General features: G+C 43.2%; 1 protein-coding gene across 2 annotated transcripts in view; it reads right to left on the bottom strand.

Annotated features, from left to right (window-relative positions):
• Fmn1 (formin 1) overlaps positions 1-19,578 on the bottom strand; it is a 295,331-nt gene that overhangs the window by 107,274 nt on the left and 168,479 nt on the right. For both annotated transcript variants that reach the window (XM_051144337.1, XM_051144336.1), the window contains 6 exons: positions 19,293-19,354; positions 17,419-17,507; positions 11,068-11,197; positions 10,033-10,179; positions 8,861-8,920; positions 2,659-2,779 (listed from right to left, as the gene is read on the bottom strand). In XM_051144337.1, coding sequence (XP_051000294.1) covers positions 2,659-2,779; positions 8,861-8,920; positions 10,033-10,179; positions 11,068-11,197; positions 17,419-17,507; positions 19,293-19,354 — 609 coding nt within the window. The remainder of the gene's footprint in view (positions 1-2,658; positions 2,780-8,860; positions 8,921-10,032; positions 10,180-11,067; positions 11,198-17,418; positions 17,508-19,292; positions 19,355-19,578) is intronic.

Below are 19,578 nucleotides of genomic sequence, written 5' to 3'. Positions count from 1 at the left end.
GGGGAGGATTACACAGGGATCCAGTTTCTTCTCAAACATCTATGAAGGGTCAGGCCAAGGGCTTTGCAAGGGGCAGAGGGACAGGCCTAAGAACGGACACTAAGGGAGAGCCCACATCTTGGATCTCCATTCCACATGGGATGTTTGCTGACACCCTGAGAGTGGCCTGCCTCCTAAGTCTACCATTGAAGAAGCACAGAGCAAACATCATATGATGGCTTATTCTGTTTTACTACAATACAAATTCAGCTGGTATTAGAGATGAAGATAAAACTCTCAGTTCCTTTAAAAGAGAAAAAACAACCTGAAGTTCACATACCAGATGCCTATACAAAGGATCCATATGACTGAACTTCTCTCAAACCCATCAACAGTGGGAGTGGGAATAAGGAAGAATCAGAATGCTGTTTTTTGTTTTGTTTTGTTTTTTCTTTTTTCAGAATGCTGTTTTAAAAATAATTTATGATGCTAAAAATCTTAATTTGTAATCACTATCTGTACTTGAAAAACTTTTATGGCCAATGTAAAAATAAATGATTCCCCCCTGACACTGTGACCACACTTTTCCCTATACACTGTGAGCACATCTTTCCCCTATACATTATGAGCGCACCTTCTCCCCTATACACTGTGAGCACATCTTTCCCCTATACACTGTGACCACACTTCTCCCTATACACTGTGAGCACATCTTTCCCCTATACACTGTGACCACACTTCTCCCTATACACTGTGAGCACATCTTATCCCCTATACACTGTGACCACACTTCTCCCTATACACTGTGAGCACATCTTATCCCCTATACACTGTGACCACACTTCTCCCTATACACTGTGAGCACATCTTATCCCCTATACACTGTGACCACACTTCTCCCTATACACTGTGAGCACACCTTCTCCCCTATACACTGTGAGCACATCTTTCCCCTATACATTATGAGCACACCTTCTCCCCTATACACTGTGAGCACATCTTATCCCTCATACACTGTGAGCACATCTTCTCACTATACACTATGAGCACCTCCCCCCCAAAATGTGAGCACACACTCTCCCCTATACATCATGAGCACATCTTCTCCCTAACTCCATAAGCACATTTCCAACTTTGTGTCTATGGCCAGACCATTCTCAAACTGAAGACTGGAGTTTTAAGAGAACTCTTTCACCATAAACATTTTTTAACATGTTTATTTTATGTTTTGGTGTAAAACTATTCTTGGTTGAAGATCTTCACTTCCTCAAGCTTTCTTTTTTACACCTGAATGCTTCTCTGTGGACACTCACATGCTCCCAAGATTCTCCATAGAATACCTGCGTTGGTTCACACCAATGCTATAGCTAGCACTTATATTCCTGGACAAAAAGATGATTCCACAGTGAAAACACAAGACTCAAAAGGTGAAAAGGAAAACCCCTGACCAAGAAACACATACTTTTACCTTCTGAAAAGTCAAAAACCAAAACAAAATAAGCAAAACATAAAAGAAAAAAGTGAAGCCAGGCATGGTGGTGCACACCTTTAATCCCAGCACTAAGGAGGCAGAGGCAGGTGGATCACTGTGAGTTTGAGTTTAGTCTAGTCTACAAAGAGAAACTAGGACAGCCAGAAAAATCCTGTGTCAAAAAACCAAAAAAAAAAAAAAAAAAAAAAAAAAAAAGCACTTTTCAGGCTTTTAGATTCTATCATTAAAAACTCACATTTATTGAAATAGAACATTAATGTGGGTTTTTAAATTATCATTAGAGTTATATCAAAAACAAATATAGAGTTACAGTGTGTATTCATATATGTGACAAGACTATACCTTTATATATACATGTGTGTGTGTTCCTATATAAATGTGTGTGTGTGCGTGTGTGTGTGTGTGTGTGTAGTAAAGGAAGCTTAGAAGATATATGGTATGTAACTAGATACTAAATCACAGCAGAGCACACCTGCTTCTGACTAAAGACAATTTTCTTGTCTCAACTTTCTCATCTCTAAGATGACACTAAAATAGTCCCTGTTTATCATAATTGTTATAAGAATGATACAAGGAAATGGTGTGCTCGCAATAAGCAGCCATTATTATTAAAGACGTAACGACTGAATATCAGAAGAAAGCAGGTATGGAGCAGGGGAAGTGCTTGCCTTGTAAGCATGTGGACTCAATTTTGAAACCCAGAACCCATTTTAAAAAGCAGGTATGGTGGTGCACACTTGTAATCCTAGCAGAAGGAGGTGGAGGGTGAGCAGACTCTGGGGTTTCTTTGCAAGTCAGCTTAGTCTACATGGTGGGCTCCAGGCCAGTGAGAAGCTCTGTCTCAAAGACAAAAGCAAAATCTGAACCAACAGGATAGACACCACCCAAGGTGGTGTCTGACCTACACACATACCCATACATGTGTGCATGCAAATGCCTCCAAACACAAACAGGTGAGGACATAGGAGTAAATGAGGTTATGGCAAAACACAGGGTATCACATGTTCAATGGCTAAGTCAGTGGAATGCACGGACTCCCTGCCTGAAACTACTGCCCAGAGAAGGAATGCTCCTTGATGGTTGCAGAAGCCCATGAGGCATCTCCATTCCAATCCACTCCATGAGCCATCCATCACATGAAACTGTTCTAAGTCGACCTTTGAATTTTCACAACAGTTCCCCATTACCTTCTAGTTGCCGCTTCAGTTTTCTCAAATCTTTTATGAGGTCTTCAAACTTGACTTGGGAGGCCAGGAAGAAGTCCTGTGGTTCAGGCAGTGGGAAAACGCTCTTGTCTGTCCCGGCTTCCTAAAAGACAGGGTAAACAAGAGCACGTTCTATTTCCTGCTTGTTGCTTCAGTTGACATCCCAGAGCATCAGTCAGTTACGTGGTTAAATAGGAACCATGGTGCTGCTCTCCCTACACCAGGGCTCTGTGCTCTGAAGCTCAGGACTCTTTCACAGTTATCTTTTTGGTCTTCCTGGAGTTGAGATTAGCTATGCCGCTGGCATGGGCTGCATTCCTCTCTTGCCTTAGGAATGGAAGAAGAAACTGTCAGGTATGCGCTCATCTATTTCTCTCTATTGCCATGGAAACACATGAAAGTACTTACACTGGAAGCCCCTGTTTGAGTTCACATGCTAGCAATTAGATAACTCATCTTGGGGTATGCCAGTGGGTGTGGATTGGATAAGAAGGCACTGAGTGGGAGGTGCTACCCTCTTCCTTTACTCACTCCTTCTGCAGCTTAAACTATGATGAATGTGTGCAGAATCTTGGTTCTTTCTGTGTGTATAAAGCCAATCTAAATGCTGTTGGCTTATCCTGGGAAGTATTTATGGTGGGCATGGTTGGGTATGCTTTTGACAAGGTCCACAGCTCTAACTGATGGATGATCTGAGCTGTGAATTATCTTAAGGGACAGACACTTCAGGCATACTGAAACATAAGCAGAGCCTTAAGTGTCCTCTGCAGCCTAGGCTGTATTCTCCTGAGTTGTTTTATGTAAGCTTCTATTTTGCATATCTTAGACAGTCTTCGGTTGTTTCTCTCTCTGCACCACACACTGCTTTGCCAGCTTCCCTTCACATTCCATCCTTCCTACTGCCATTAGGAATAATTCCAAATGCCAAAACTGCTTTACAAGGCATTTTATGACTTGGCCTCTGTCTCTACAGCACAAGCCTTAGATCTTCCTTCCCCCAACTTCAAGTTCTACTCCCAAGTTTTCATGAAACAAGAGAACAAGCCAGTTTCTTGCCTCTATGCCTTTGTCTACAATGCTGTTCTTTTCCATTGCCCTAGAATATCCTCATAGCTCTTTGTTCATAACCATCTTTAAAGTCTTAACACAAACGTTACTGCCCCAAAGATTTCTGGGACCTCCCCAAACCTGGGTGCTTCCCTGTGTTGTCCAAGAGTGTCTGATCCTATCACCATGGCATTTATTGGTATTAATTTAGAATTTTTAGCATTAAAGTGTATGTCTGATGTGTCACTAGACTATAAATACATCAATGGCAGGGACTCTGCCTTGTTCTTCATATGTATAGTATCTGACATATCAATAAATGGTTTTTTGGTAGGCACCACTGCAGACAGTTCATGAAATATTGCTTTGTGAAGTCTGCAAGTGTGTGTAGTGTGTGTGTGTGTGTATTTCTTTTGAAAATGTATAAGGTATGTTTTGATCAAATCTACTCTCTATTCCTCCACTCCTTAAATTCCTCCCCTATCCTTACAACTACTTTTTTCTTCTAACTTTTCATGTTATCTTTTGAGAGTACTGAGTCCACTTGGTACCGTCCTGTATGCAAAAGAGGGTAGGATCATCTACAAGAGCATGGATAGGTTCTCAGTAGCTTCATCCTGAAGAAAAATGACTCTCTCTCCCAGCAGCCATCAATTTCCCGTGTCTGGTCAGTTAAGGGTGGGGCTTTTTGAGCTCCCCCATCATCCACATTAAGATTTCGGTTGTCTTAATCTTGTACAGGTCTTGTGCATGCAGGGAAGTCCTCCTTAGGGCTGACCATGCCGCCGTGCCAGACGTGTAGTTTATGACTATATTTTCCTATAGTTTCAGGAGCTTCCTGGACCTTTCCCCTTCCTCTAAGTTAGCAGTTCTCAACCTGTGGGTCACAAGCCCTTTGGGGGGCTGAATGACTTTTTCACAGGAGTCACCTAAGGCCAGCAGAAAACACAGATATTTACTTTATGACTCATAACGGTAGCAAAATTACAGTTATGAGGTAGCAACAAAAATAAATTTATGGTTACGGGTCACCACAACACGAGGAACTGCATTAAAGGGTCTCAGCATTAGGAAGGTTGAGAACCACTGGCCTTAGTCTTTCTGTTTCATTTGTTGCTGCGGGAAGATGGCTCTCCTCATTTTATCAGGACTCACCCATCCCTATTCCTTCATCTTCCTGTGCTTACTTTTCTACTTTAAAAGCAACTAGAACACTATGGGTGCCAAATCTGAACGCAAAGTGAAAAGCCACCTAAGGCAGTCCCCAAAGGAACCTCAGTATACTTTCTAATCTGTGTGTCCAACTCTACCATGGCTTCAGTTTTTTTTTTTTTTCCATAAGGTGGAAAAAGAGAAAATGTTGGTGATGAATAAGCCTGGTAGAACATCAAATCAAAGCACTGCAAGTTGACAAGTTGTCTATGGGTGGTTTGCGTCAACCTCTACAGATCTAGAGCTTGGAGCCGATGCCAGGCAGAAGCGGCAGGAAGCCTAAAGGACTCGCCTTTCTTCAGGTCACTGATAATCATTACTAACCACAAAAAAAAAAAAAAAAAAAAAAAAAGAAAAAAAAATCATCACTTCTTTTGCCCAAAGGAAGAGGAGCTTCCTAAATCACACGGCTCCACCCTCCCCTTGAATGCAGTGTGTTCTGCAGTGAACACCGGGAGGGCACTGCACAAATGTGGACGGGGAATTAATCTATATCTGCAACTATTCTTATTGTAGTTTCCTCCACCAAGTCAGTTCTACTGCATCCTGCTCTCATCAACAACCATATGCCATGGACAACTTTCAGGCTCTCTATGAAACACAGATCAATGGATGCCCATCTGGGGTTAAAAACATCACTTGCCCACGATTCCCTGGGGCTTATTCTGCCCTATGGGTACTTGCTTGGAGAACTTGGAGTATGCTCAGTTGGGCCTGCTCCTGCTAAATATTCTGAAACTCAACACATTTCCCTCATTCCAGAAAAGATAAAACAAAACAAAAGCACCTATTTCTTTACATCTGACCATTTAGTACACTTTTGGTAGTATCTACATTAACAATAATGTGGCTAGTGTTTATTGGCTACCTCCAGGGTAGACACTAAAGAGCCAACAGTGAGTTCTGGCTTCCAAAGGAGTAATTTCAAGATCACTGGGAACTTGTACACCATCCACGGAAGATGCAAAGGGAAATCTTTGGAGACCTTTAAAGAATCTTCATGCAGGCTTCCAAAGTGAGAGCTGCCAAGATTTCCTTCAAGGATCAAGATGTGAACAAATGCTTATGGAAGGGGGGCCATGAATGACTGAACTGAATGGTTGGTTTGTTTTTTTTTTTATAATTTTCACTTTTACAAATGTCCATTCACAATGCTTAGTAATTGAAAGTTAAAGAAAGAACCAAAACCCTAACAGCTCGAAATAATAATAATGAAATGTATTACTATATCATTACAGAATGTTTTCTGAGTTAATGTTACTTTACATTTAACAAACACACACACACATTTGAATGCATACACACACACACACACACACACACACACACACACACACACACACACATATATATGAAACACATGCATATAATTTTTCCTTGGTTCTTTGAGACAGGGTTTCGCTGTAATCCTGGCTGTCCTGGAACTTACTCTGTAGACCAAACTGGCCTTGAACTCAAAGGTCCACCTATCTTTTCCTCCACCCTGCTTCATGCATGTATATAGTTTAGAAGCAGACAAAATATTTTCCAGGGCCACTACATTGTGTTTAGAACTTTCCACAGCAGTATGCCATCCCATTTGACAATTCCAGCATGATTTATTTGACTTTATTGTTAACTATTTGGATACCTATCAAAAATTCCAAATCTTTCTTGTTATTATCATAAGCAGAACAGTATTATGAGTCTTCAGTTATAAATTCCTAGAAAATGTCTGCATATTTCCAGAGCTCTTAATGCAAGAAGGCTGAGATCTTGCTAGCTCACTTAGCACACATGTATGAATTAAGAAAAAGGTGTCCTGTGTTGGATTGCTGGATCATGTAGTAGTTTTGTTTTTAAATCCTTGAGGATTGCCCATAATGTGACTTACATTGTGCCTGAAACATTTTACATGTTCAGAAACCATGCTCAAGGTTTCTAGATAGCCCCTACCCTTGCCAACACCTTTTTCTTTCTATAGTGCATGTTCTAATGGGTGCATTGAGATATCCCACCATGACTGTGACTATGGATTATTGATGCTGAACATATTTGGTGTGCCTCTTGATCATTAGTTATAATTTCTTTATAACTCCATAATATATGTTATTAATATAATTAAGCATTAATTAACTAATTAATTAATTAGTACATTGGGAGTTTCCTCCCTCAGACCTCAGAATATGTTGATTCTTGGGAGGAATAATAGTAGAAAAACCAAAATCTTATAAGGACACTTGCGACAGTAGGCTAGAGCAATGGTCCTGTGATTACGAGCATTTGCTGCTCTTGCAGAGGACCTGGATGCATTTGTCACCACCTATACAGCAGCTCACAACAGCCTATAGCTCCAGATCCAACTCCTAACAGTAGTAAAATTACAGTTAGGTAGTAGCAATAAAATAATTTTACGGTTGGAGGTCACCACAACGTGAGAAGCTGTATTAAAGGGCTGCATTAGGAAGGCTGAGAACCCCTGGTCTATGGGAACTGCCTGGGCCCAGGAGATGAGTTGGGATTCACAGGAACTCTCCAGGAGAGCAACTTTAATGCCTCCATGAGCTGTAGTGAGTAGGGAAGCAAAACAGAAGGACAGTGGAAACAACTTAGCTGATGGGCAGCAAACAACCCCAGAGGGGTGCACAACTCGACAGCTGGGCGACTAACAATCATTAAGTCCTTGATGAAAAAAGGGGAGAAGTTCCGTGGGGTGCCATAAGCCTGACTGTAGACACATAGATTGAGAACTGATACAGTCTCCAGGCAGGCTAGGATAAATTGTGAAATAGTCCATGACCACTTTAGCTTGTCTGCTGGACGGAGTCACAGACCAGGAAACAAGTCTCTGGACTCTTCTGTTTTACTTTCAGTGCTGCCCAGCAGACATCCTCTGCTCTCAGGGCTAATGGATGAGAGCCCTCGCAACACCTTCTCTTATGAGTTTTGTCTTTTGTATCAGTTGCTGTTTTTTTTTCAACAACTAACTATAATCCTTCTTTCTTCCCAAAGTAAGGACTCCCAGTTCTTAGTATAAAGAGAAGGAATAAAGGAGAAAATTGTGTTCAGGTCATAGTCTCATAGAAGTGTTTAATTCGAATTCAAATGTATTTTAAGCACAGAGAGTGCTCTTGTTTTGATTTGTTCTCAAATTTGACATCTCTGATTCTCAAATGCACTGTGGGTAGAATTTTGGTTATTATGGCAGATGTGGTAAATGGGACTTTATTCTAATGCTCAGAAGGCAGAGGCAGGCAGTGTGAGTTCAAGTCAAACCTGGTCTACCTAGTAAGTTTTGGGCTAGCCCAGGATACATAGTGAGACCTTGTCCCCCAAATAAAGTAGCTAATAAAAAGTAAGTAGGCTAGAGAGATAGCTGAGCAGGTAAGAGAGCTCACTGCTCTCATAGAGCATCCAGGTTTGATTCCCAGCATCAATGTGGCAGCTCAGCTCACAGTTGCTGTACTTCCAGCCACAGAGGATCTGATACCTCTTCTGGCTGCAGCAGGCTGCTGTACACATGTGGCACACATAAACTCACATAGGCAAACACACATACATATAAAAATATGAATAAATAATTAAGTAAGTCTTTCTCTTTTAAAAAAATATCTCAGTGTTTTAAAATTTTCCTCAATATTGTTCAGTGTCTCAGAATTCAGTTTCAACTCTAACCAGTGCCTGAATGAATCTAGAGTTCAGAAAACTCCATAATCTGGTCATGAGGCAATGTGGGATCTGTGTGGAGCTGCATTCTATGGTAGACTGAGAATCAGCAGCCTTGTATCTTTCTAACATTTCCTTTTCTAAAACCCAGGGGTAGCCTTGTCTTCATTGGGGAGCTATCAGATGCCAGCCCTCTTCCCTATATCGCCCGTATCCACGGTCTGACTGCTAACCATGCTTTAGAGGTGAAACCCCTTGAAGCCCCAATGCCACGCCCTACCTGATCGTAGTACCGCAGATAGTACTTCACAACATAATCCACCAGGTTCATCCCATTGTCCTAGGTGTAAAAGAGAAACTCACATGACAGCTGTTCTCAGGAGACCCTGCAAGCTGCCCAGCTGAGAGCAGAAAGCGCAGCTCAGGACACCTTTACAATTTGGGAGACTGAGTCCCACTTCTGCTGCAGATTTTCCTCCTCCACCTAGTTTCATCCATTTTTTAAAAATCCAACTATAAGAAGAAATGACACTACACCATCTTTTGTGGGAGGAAAAATAAAACAAACCAGGTAACCCAGGAGACCACTAAGATAAGGGCTGAGACAGACAAACAAACAAACAAACAAACAAACAAACAAACCATTATCCCTATGTCCTGGCGTGGTGCCAAGACAGGAGGGGGTGGTGAGTACTAGAGGGAGCTGTGGACCAGAAGAGAAAACCATCCCTCCCTTGCAACTCCTCAGAAAATATGTGCTCTTAATGGCGTGAAAAACAATCAGGGCCAGCTTAAAAGAAAAGCCATGCTACTTTATGACCCTGGAAGGGCAGGGGGAGTGGGCCCTCCCACAAGGCAGCCTTTGTGTCCAGCTCACAGGGGTCTAATTCTAATTTGCCTGTGTATTTCCCCTCCATGCTCTCTCTGCCCCCATGGGACGCCCAGATATGGGCTGGTTGTTTCTAAAAAGGTGGCTCCGCAGGGGTGTGGAGCCAAATGATAATCAGGCTGGAAGAGTTGACAGGGGACCCCAGCCCTGATTGTTGTGGGCAAAAGAATAATTCAAACACTAGGCTCAACAGTGTCTGCCAGTCAAGAGTGAGTAAATTACAAGTGACTAATACTAAATTCAAACAGACGCCAGCCTCTGTGGTAGGACTAATACAATCTGCTGTTCTATCTTGTATTGCAGCAGTTCAATACCTAATATATGTTACAGATAAAATATATGTTGAGCTTTACCACTGAACATGAGGTCTGATATGAAAAACCTACCAGGTCAAAAGAAAGCACAGAAGGGAAAAACAAAAGCCCAAGCTTTCAGATGAGTGGTTACTGTTACAGGAAAGGTAAGATGAATGGGTCAGTCTGGAATACTTTGTTTTAAATTAAAGACTCAGAAGAAAAATAACCATAGCACACAGACACCCGGTATAAAACGTAAATAAATACCCGACTTTTGACGTCTTTGAGTTTTGGCAGAATTTCTAAACTATATCCATCTGCTTGCCCTCGAGTCCTATTTCCTCCATTCATATAATTTCCAAAAGCCAGAATGAGGGCTAAGATATCCTTCACACTTTTCATGTGCAACAAGCCCTGTAAAGGCAAACACCAGTTACGTTCTGAACTCCAAATGCAATCAAGTTGGCTCAACAGCTAGCCATTATTAAAGTAACCAAGCCCGTTAAGTGCCTTGTTACCACTTGGATTAACAGTTGGCAAATACAAGATACGTTTCACTGAGCAGTAAGTATCCTGGAGTAGGGGGAGCACAAACAACCGTGATTTCCTACTCTTGCAACCCAGTTATAAGCAGTGATGAGGGCTGAACCTTTGTACCTAGTTTTCATTTTATGCAGTTTGAATCTTGATAAGATACTTATAGATTAGTAGTAGAGAGTGTAGCTAATTTTTGATAAGTTCTAATGTTGGAAGAGGTCAAATATCTTTTCAGGATTGTCTCTTCAGCAGGGGGCAGAACGGGGGGATGACAACTACAGATCAAGTACAGAGTGTGGTGGACACAGAAATGTATGTACCAGCCACTCAGGGTCACAGTTCATTCCTTCAAGTCTCCACAACCTTTTCATCTCATGAGGTAGGCAGACTTCAGATGATCGTATGCATAGGTTCCAAGTGGAATCTCTTTGTGAGCTGAAGAACTGAATGGGAATCAAATCATGCTGTATTGATTTGTGGTTTTGGTGGCCAGTATGTACATGGTGATATATTGACAATTTTGTTAAGAAGAAATCTGTAAAGAGCATTATTTTCCCCTCTTCTCCCCTTATTCAGTCCTCTCTTTTTCATTCTTCCCCTACCCTTCATATACAGGACAAACTGCACATTTTCCTTAGAGGAGCAGCCAATGTAACATACAGACAACTTTCATTCTGTAAGTCACTAACGCTGGGTCTCCCTCACCTCTCATTTCCTCATTTGCTACCAATAAGGGCAACGTAGGCTTTAAAACAGGAAACATACCTTCGAGGCTCGGGTGACAATCTCTACTTTTCGGTGTAAGGATGTGATACCCTCGGAAAATACAGCCCTGAAGATTATGCACTGGGCACGTTCGGCAAAATTGGGAATCTGGGCTAACTCATGCAAAAATCTGCGAAAATAAAAACAAGTCAGTTTGCTTTCCACAGTCCTAAGAAAACCATAAGAAAGAGGGCTGACCGATGCCAATGAACCATGGGAACACTCCTTACATCATGATTTCAGTTCATAAAGGGAGTCATATGGGCTCACTTAGGGAACTGCAAGAGTACCTGTCCTATTGCTGACAGCGGGGCCTCAGTCGGCTGGAGTTTGTACTGTATATATGATGGTGAATAGTGGAGATTAGCAGAAAGTGTATGCAAGTGTCCTGGAAAGGTTACCCCTCTCCTGCTATCCAAACAAGAGGCCATACCTAAACGGAAAGCCCTGCTCTTTACTGCAGGAGAAAAGGACACAATCAATTCCTTGTCACACACAATCCTCTACAAGTATATCTACATAGGCAGGGCATCTTCAGTGTCCAAAGAATAGACGAATGCCTACAGTCAAGTGATGAGATTTTTTTTTTTTGAAGTGAGATTGCTGTTACTTTTGCTCAATTACATAACAGTCTATAGTAGTTACATTTCCCATATATTTGATTAAGCTGTGTGTCAATTTATCACAGAGGCACAGCTGATAGATAGCTCAGTACTTAGAAGAAAGCAGACATTCATGAAGCAGACAACCTAAAACTTTTAAAGAGTGTGCCAAACAGCTCTCAAGAGTCAGAACTGGTTGCTTCTCTGCACACAGTAGCTCACTGTCTGAGCGACTGGGCACTGGTGTCCTGCGCAAAATGAAGCTGGAAGAGCTACATGCTTTTGAGGCCAACCACCAGAGGAAGGGATATAAACTAATATGAGTTGAAACAGTTGGCTACTAACTCAGAAAGGGGCACAGTCCACTAACAGTCCTTAATTTCATTTTGCCATTCAAATGATTATTAACTGATATTTCTGAAAGCCTTGGTCAATTCACAATACCATCACTTTGAAATTATGCAATCTCTCACCAAATATCATTTTGTAGGTGAGCAGAGTTGCTACTATCTGTCGAATGAAAAAGAGGAGACGGAAGAGAAGGGGAAGGAGCAGCAGGAGGAGAAGGAGCAGCAGGAGTAGCTGGAGGAGCAAGAGGAAAAAGGAAAGTAGCCCAGGACAGCCTCTAACTCACCATTCTCCTGCCTCAGTATCCTCAGTTGCAGGAATTATAAGGCTGTACTACCATCCCTGTTTCTACACCCCTTTCTGTCCTCAAATTTGTTTTCCTGCTCTATATTCTGTTCCTTCTGCAGGAGTTTTGGGGGAGGCGATTTAGTAGGCTTGCTTGTTTTTGTTGTATACTTTCTTTTTGAGACAAGGTTTTCCTTAGAGCTTACTTATGGCTTAGGTTGCCTCAAATTTTCAAGCCCCCATCTCAGTCAGCCAAGTGCTAGAATTGTAGTTGTATACTACCATGCCCTGGCAAAATTGGCGATTTAATATGCATTTTTATTATCAGCTATTTTTATCGCCTCCAACAAAATCCCGGTGGTCATTCCCCCTGGCCCCAGCCTTTTAAAATACAAAGGAGATGAAGCATGGAAGGCTCAGAACAGAAAGCCCTCCCTTATCTTCAGGTTCAGTACCTGCGGCCACTGTTATCATCATCCCACATGCTATAGCATTTAGCAGAATACAAAAGTATTGCATAGGGTCGGGAACGAAGAAATTACCCTTCCTTTGTAAATTTTTTCCTCATAAGTACAGTACAGCGTTGACCAATTTAGTCACTTATCATGAGTGACATCAGAGCTGTCACCAGTTTTCACAAACGGTGAGTAGTAAATATCTCTGGGGACCGGCAGCCTTTGGTCTGTGATGGGTTTGAAAGATCTACTCCTTCAGATGTTAAGAACTATTCCAGAAAAGGTGCTGCACGTCTCCCCTTCCACAAGAGGCCATGCCATCTTGCCATACCCCAAGCAGGACCTTAATTCCAGACTAGGTAAATGCCCTGCTTTAAAAACGAGCACACTACTGAAGCAGCAATAGACACTACAAGAGTGAGCAAACACAGCAAGCCTCACTTCCCTCACCAGGATATGGATGAGAAGCAGGTAATGCCAGAGGGAAAACAACTCCTCCCTTAGAAGAGTTACAGGATCCATTTGTGGAAACAACACTAGAGGCTACCCAACAGAAGAGAGAGTAGAACTGAAAGGCTGTCTGAGATCAAAAGCTTAGGAAGATGGGGGCTTGCCCTGGGTGCTCTCAGGGAGCTGGCAGGGAAGGACAGATGGAGGGACTTGGCTTCTGAATAGACCCTATCATTGCTAATGAGTGCATCAGCCATGGTTACTCCAGTCTTTGGGGTGTGTGAAGAATTTGCAGGTACAGGGTCATTTTCTTGCACATGGCTCCTTTTTAATACTGCAAAAACCAAACCCATGATTACTGAAGTGTGTGAAAGATGTGATCAGTTATGAGAGATTTGGGGGAGCAATGTTGTCTCTGGTTACTGAGCCCCCATGATGCTGTGGGTGACCATCATGAGGATCACAGAGGCGAGCCGAGACAGGTTGGACAATGTCTGTAGGGAAGCTGGGTAGAAAGTAAATGGAGTTTTGCAATCTGAATGTACTTTTTTTTTCTCAGCAAATGAGTTTTAGAGAAGCAATATTTTTACTTTTTATTTCACACAATCGCCACAGCAGTGGCTTGGCTATCTGGACTATTAGCATATTTCAGGCTGGGAGAATCGGGAGTCACAGCTATGACCTTGCAAGCAGAAGGTAAGAGGACCTGTGGGGTGAGAGAATAAGTAGATAAGAGGGCCATGAAGACAGGAAGACCTTGAGTGACTGGTCTCTCCCGCATGATGATGGAGGACCCCAAGATGACTTCTGGGGTTTGGGCTTGGAAACATTTGGCAAAATTCAAAGATATAAAACAGCAGACAAGTAAAATTAGAAAAGGAAAATATATGATTTTATGCAACTTTCTGCACTAATATAACCAGATAAGACTCAAGTAAAGGCACCCTATCTCCTTTCTCGTTTGTCAGGCAAGATAGCTGAAGGAAAGCTCATCTCAAAGGTGATGCGAACCCAGTGTCTGATGAACATCTGACCCCTGGTCCCATGTGCTTTATCTTCTCCTTGTAAATGCTGGGACAATAAGCCATCATAGACCCCCAAGCACGGCATCTTGACTACTTCATATTTATAAAAATTCATGGCCGGATTTCCATCTGGACTAATCTATAGCTCTAACCAAGATTCTATAACAGAGAGGGCAGAGGAAGCACAAACGAGGGAGCGTTCCTTTCTTAGTCAGCATGGCTTATTTCCCCAGGAGGCCCATGGCTCACTTTGTATGGGGCTTACAGTCTCACCAGCAGCTCAGCTGGCAGGTGTGATGATGTTGTGTGAGCCAGCATTTGAAAAGAGGCTGATGTGATCGACCATCTTTCCCCCGAACCCTGGATGGTATGATCTAGGATCTGTGTTCCACAGGAGTTGCATCCATTTCAAAATGTAGCCTGTACTCTAGGAAAGCAAACACTACAGCTAGCTGTCGGCCCACTGTAAAAGATTCTAATGTGATGTGCACAGCATCCTCACCACAGACCATACAAGGCCAGCTTTGGGCCGAGTCAGTCAACAGGCCTCATCAGCAGTGCCTTACTGTCCCTCCTCACCAACATCTGAAGGCAGAAGATAAAGGGAGTCAAGGGCATCGCTGGAAGGAGTGGCTCTCAGATAGCCAGGTCCCAAACAGATGACACCTCTGTGAGAAATGGCTTTCTAAATCCGGCACTGAGGTGTAAGAGAGTTTGATGAGGTGAGTGATGAGGCCAGCCTCTCCGTGCTGTGATTTATAGGGCTGGGCACCACAGGACTCTTAAGAAACTGAAATGCTAAACTCAAATGATTCATATTTTCCAGAATGTAAAACATGCTTATAGTCCACTCACTGGGAGTAAGTGGCAAATAAATTGCCAGAGAACCAGACTCTGGCATAGATTAGACAAAAGCTGCCTTCAGAGAGGTGGAAAGCAAAGGTGAAGTCTGCCCAGGGCTGGGGAACCTCTACCTCTTCATGCTAGCCACTGAGGCCAGCCTGCCACCTGAGCAGCCCCACATGACAGACATCATTGCCTTCAGTAACAACAGTGAGTGTTCAGGGGCTCAGCACAATGGCCCTGCAAACCTTCAAAATGCTTATCTAGCGAGATCCTCAGTGTGGGAGAAAAAGGAATAATAAGCAGTACGCTAATTAGCTGCCACCATTATTCTGTGTCCTGGCAATTAGTGCTAAAGAATGATGCTGGGAAGCTGTACCACAAAAGGCTGAGGAATGCCTCTCTTTGCAGACACACACTGTTCACTTCACATCAGTGGTTCACTGAACCCCATCCCCTCAGCTTATGGTAGGTTTTACTAAGTGGGTTGAGTATGGACAAACCAGAGCTTATGGACCAATCCCAATCTGCCATTTGTATTTGTGTGACTCTCATGGGTTTCATACTTTAAATGACTGTAAAAAAGCATAGAGTATTTCTGTCATGTAAAATTCAAATCTTAGCAACTCTAAATAAAATGTATTGAGGTCCAGCTGTGTCCCTTTGGTTACATAGTATTATCTACGGTTGCTTTTAAACCACAGTGGTGCAATGGATGACTTGAGGCATCATGGCAGATCCTTTGACACACAAAGTATAAACTACTATCTGGTCTTTTACAGGACAAGTTTACCAACTAAAGGCTTACAAGTTCACTACACAGCCAGGCACAGTTGCGCATGCCTGTAACCACAGCACTCAGGGAGGCAGAGTCCAGCAAATCTCTGAGTTCGAGGCCAGTTTTGTCTACAAATCAAGTCCAGGACTGCCAAGGCTACACAGAGAAACCCTGTCTCAAAAAAAAAACAAGTTCACCACACAATCCGGCAAAAACCTACCTAAATGTCTGATATGCCCTAACATCTCCATATACCACCAGTGGCCATGTGTCTCCACAGCTCCTTATTACTCACTTCCCCTTTGATCATTAGCGATGTAACAGGAATTGATTCACAGTAAGTAAACACGACCTCTAGATGACCAGTGTCAGCTGTGGTGGAGATTAGTGAGGCTGATGGGTAAAATCAGTGAGACAAAAGGGCAGTGGAATCCCATCAGAATTGATGAATACGTATTATGTATGTATGCATGCATGCATGCATGCATTAATTCATTCATTAATTCATTCTTAGGCTCTGAGGAGACCAGGTTTAAGGGACAAGGGTCTGGGCTGTAGTTCCAGGTGAGAGGATCCCATCTAAGGCTCATAAGGGATCAGCATGGTTTGACAGTATTATATGAACTCAGGATCCCTAACTATCTCACCAGCCATTAGAGATGCTTTCTTCTGAGTCTGACTATGAGAACTGAGGTATCATAGGGGACACAAGTTTAAGACATAGAGTATAAGACAGAACCTTGGATGCCTGTAGGTGTAAGCCTGTCACATTTTCTGTTTCCTCCTTGCTTTCTGTAGTTGCCTCTCCTTGGGGATAGAAGGCTGTCTTGAATGGAACATGAAGCACTTAAAATAGCAGCAGGCCTAAGAGTCCTCAAACCAGAGGCACATTGTCAGTCTTAGTCCTTAAATATCTTGCTGGGGACTCGCAGGAACTCACCTCAAGGGCCTGGCAAACAAGCCACACAGGTATGCAGCAGAGGTCTATGTTCTCGATGTATGGGAGATGGCACTGCAAACCAAAGCCAGCCACTCTCGGGAATTAGTGGGATCAAGAGCGAGCCACACAGATGGAGGGTGAGAAAAACCTACTGTAAGCAGCAAAATGGAGAGGGCTGTGGGGAACCTACCATCTTCAGGCTGCGTTTCCTGATCATGACATTTAAGAAGAGCAGTTTAAACTCAGTGACTCTGATATCTTTTTAAGGCATCAGCAAAACGTGAGACAGAGCAGTAATGCCTTCTTCCTTCCTCAGTTGCCCTTTTAGCTAAAAATGTTTAGTCTAGGAGGAATTAAGCCGCTAGAACAAGAGCAGAGAGTGGTGTGGGGGTTGTGGGGGAGGGGGGGGGAAGTACTGGGAGAAGCATGCTGTGTCCAACAGCACAGAACCCAGCAGCCTTCCTGGCAGCCGAGTCATCCCGCTGGATGTAATAGGGCACAGAATGACGCTGCTGTAACTCAGCACTCCACACCGGTTAGACTTGACGTTCATAGCTGGGAGGCAGACAGCTGGAGCCTGGAGCTTTCCTCTCAGACTAACCAAAGGTAGTTCAAGTGTCCTTACTGTTCGGGCTTGTCCAGCAGCTTCAAGTCTTCTTCTTTGGATGTCTCATAGTACTTTCTTATTCTAGTCAGTTCATCGTCTTGGGCTCGCTGCATTGACAGGAGAAAAGAAATAGACAACACACACACACACAGGGAAAGTCAAGAGGATCAGCCTAAACCCACAGGAATCCATACGTGATCCCAAGCCCTACAGCAACTGCCATCACTTGGGCCTCACTCTAGGTATGAGAAACTCCACAGGTTGGGCCCAGAAAATCCTTCCAGGTCATTTTGATACATCACATCTACAAGATTGGGATTTACCAGCAAAGCTAATGGTTATAACAAGTGCGTGCATCTAGACAACACAAGCCAGGGCAGCTGTGTTTGAGTCTCCTGGAGGCAGCTATGGGGCAAACTGTCCTTAGCTTTCTTTCCCCCAGGACAACAGCCCACTCTCACACTTCCCTGTCGCACATAGTCTTCACACACTATCATCCGTAATCGTCAACTTCCTTCTCCTGAATTTCCTAAGTATGTGTTGTTTACACTAGTTATTTGGGCATGTAGTCACATGCTTCCTAATTTACTCAACATTTCCAGATGTGTGCAGAGCCTCTACTGGGTCTTAACAAGCACCAGCCACGTGCATACTCTTGCAGCCACGGTAACAGCCAGGAGGGCATCATCCTTTTAATAGAGTTCTTCACCATCAATTCCTACATCCTCATTTTTCAGATAATTCCCTGACTGCACTAAGCTACTGGCAATGAGTTTCTGGTTTGGAATCCTCATATTGCCCTCGGGCACTCAACAGATGTAACATTAACTCCCAATGGTCTGATACTTGTGAGTCTTTGGTTTTACTCCTGAGAACTATACTGATAGAAACATGTTCAAAGCTCCGACCCAGTACTAAGTAATTTCTTACATACATGCAGAATGCAAAAATAGGTATATTAGACTATGGAAATTTAAGCCCCAGGGGACAGAAATATTGAACTGAGTCATCCTATGAGTTGAGTGACTACTGCATGCCACAAGACCCCAGGCAATTATCCGAGGATTGCCATGGCTTAGAGAATCCAGTTTCATCCTTGCTTCTACATCCTGACAATGAACCAGAACAGTTGACAATCATAGAAATTCTGACTTACCAGTACTATCTCTTCACAGAACCTATGGATTCCTCTCCTTATTTCCACTTAGAATTAAAAAAAATCTAATGATTTTGTGCATTAAAGGGGTGTTTCATAAACACTATCCACAATGTCCCTAAACTATGTGACTTGGCTTTGTGGGAAGGGCCCTAGGCTCCATGAGAAGAACTCACAGGCTACTGAGATCAAATTCTTGATCAAGACAAAAAAGACAATTAGAGTTCCTCTGTACTCTGCACTGTGCTGTAACAGCAAAATGCAACAGGATAAGCTGTTTAAACAGCTGGCCCAGCCAAGACCGCCCAGTTGGTGATGGTAGAGCTAGCCCTCAAGCTTAGAATTGTATAATTTTAAAGTTAGACCACACAGCTGCCACCCAGTGCTGTCTCTCCCATTTAATGTCACCAGCTCATCTGGTATGAGAGCAATCGTCCAAGTGACTGTTTGGGTCCCTACTCCTCAGAGGAAGACATTGGAAGGTGCCAGCACCAAGTTGGAGGCTCACTTCCATCCATTCTGTCAACAAACACTAGGACTGGGCTCCAGGGCACACCTCTGTTGTCTGCCTGCTGGTGTCAGTGAGATGGACTAGGACAGACTCTACAGTGGGCATTAACGTGCAAATCTGCTTCTCTGTGCCTCAACCTCTTCCATACTGAGGTTCAAATCCTTATTACCATGGAGCACGAATGGTAAAGAAACACCTCCAGCCCTGGATGCCTTTGACACTCACATTTTCATATAAGGCCGCCAGGGTCTCCAGGTCAACCACAGAGTCATCCACATTAAATATGGCTGTCAAAGAGAAAAGAGAAAAAGGGATGAGAGCCTTGACTTGATCCCAGCACCAATGTTCACCCCAGGACCAGCGTCCCCACAATATAACCTTGCATGTTTCTTTGCACAGGCTCTGCCAGCCAGGTTGTTTCTGTTCCCCTTCCTTTCATGGGGGGAGGGGGGGAGTCATTTGAAAACAAACCCAAAAACGATCCCTATAGTTGGCCTGAGCCTTGGCCCTG

The sequence above is a fragment of the Acomys russatus genome, chromosome 4 (assembly GCF_903995435.1).
Source record: "Acomys russatus chromosome 4, mAcoRus1.1, whole genome shotgun sequence".
Classification (NCBI taxonomy): domain Eukaryota; kingdom Metazoa; phylum Chordata; class Mammalia; order Rodentia; family Muridae; genus Acomys; species Acomys russatus.
This window is presented reverse-complemented; position numbering and strand designations above follow the sequence as displayed.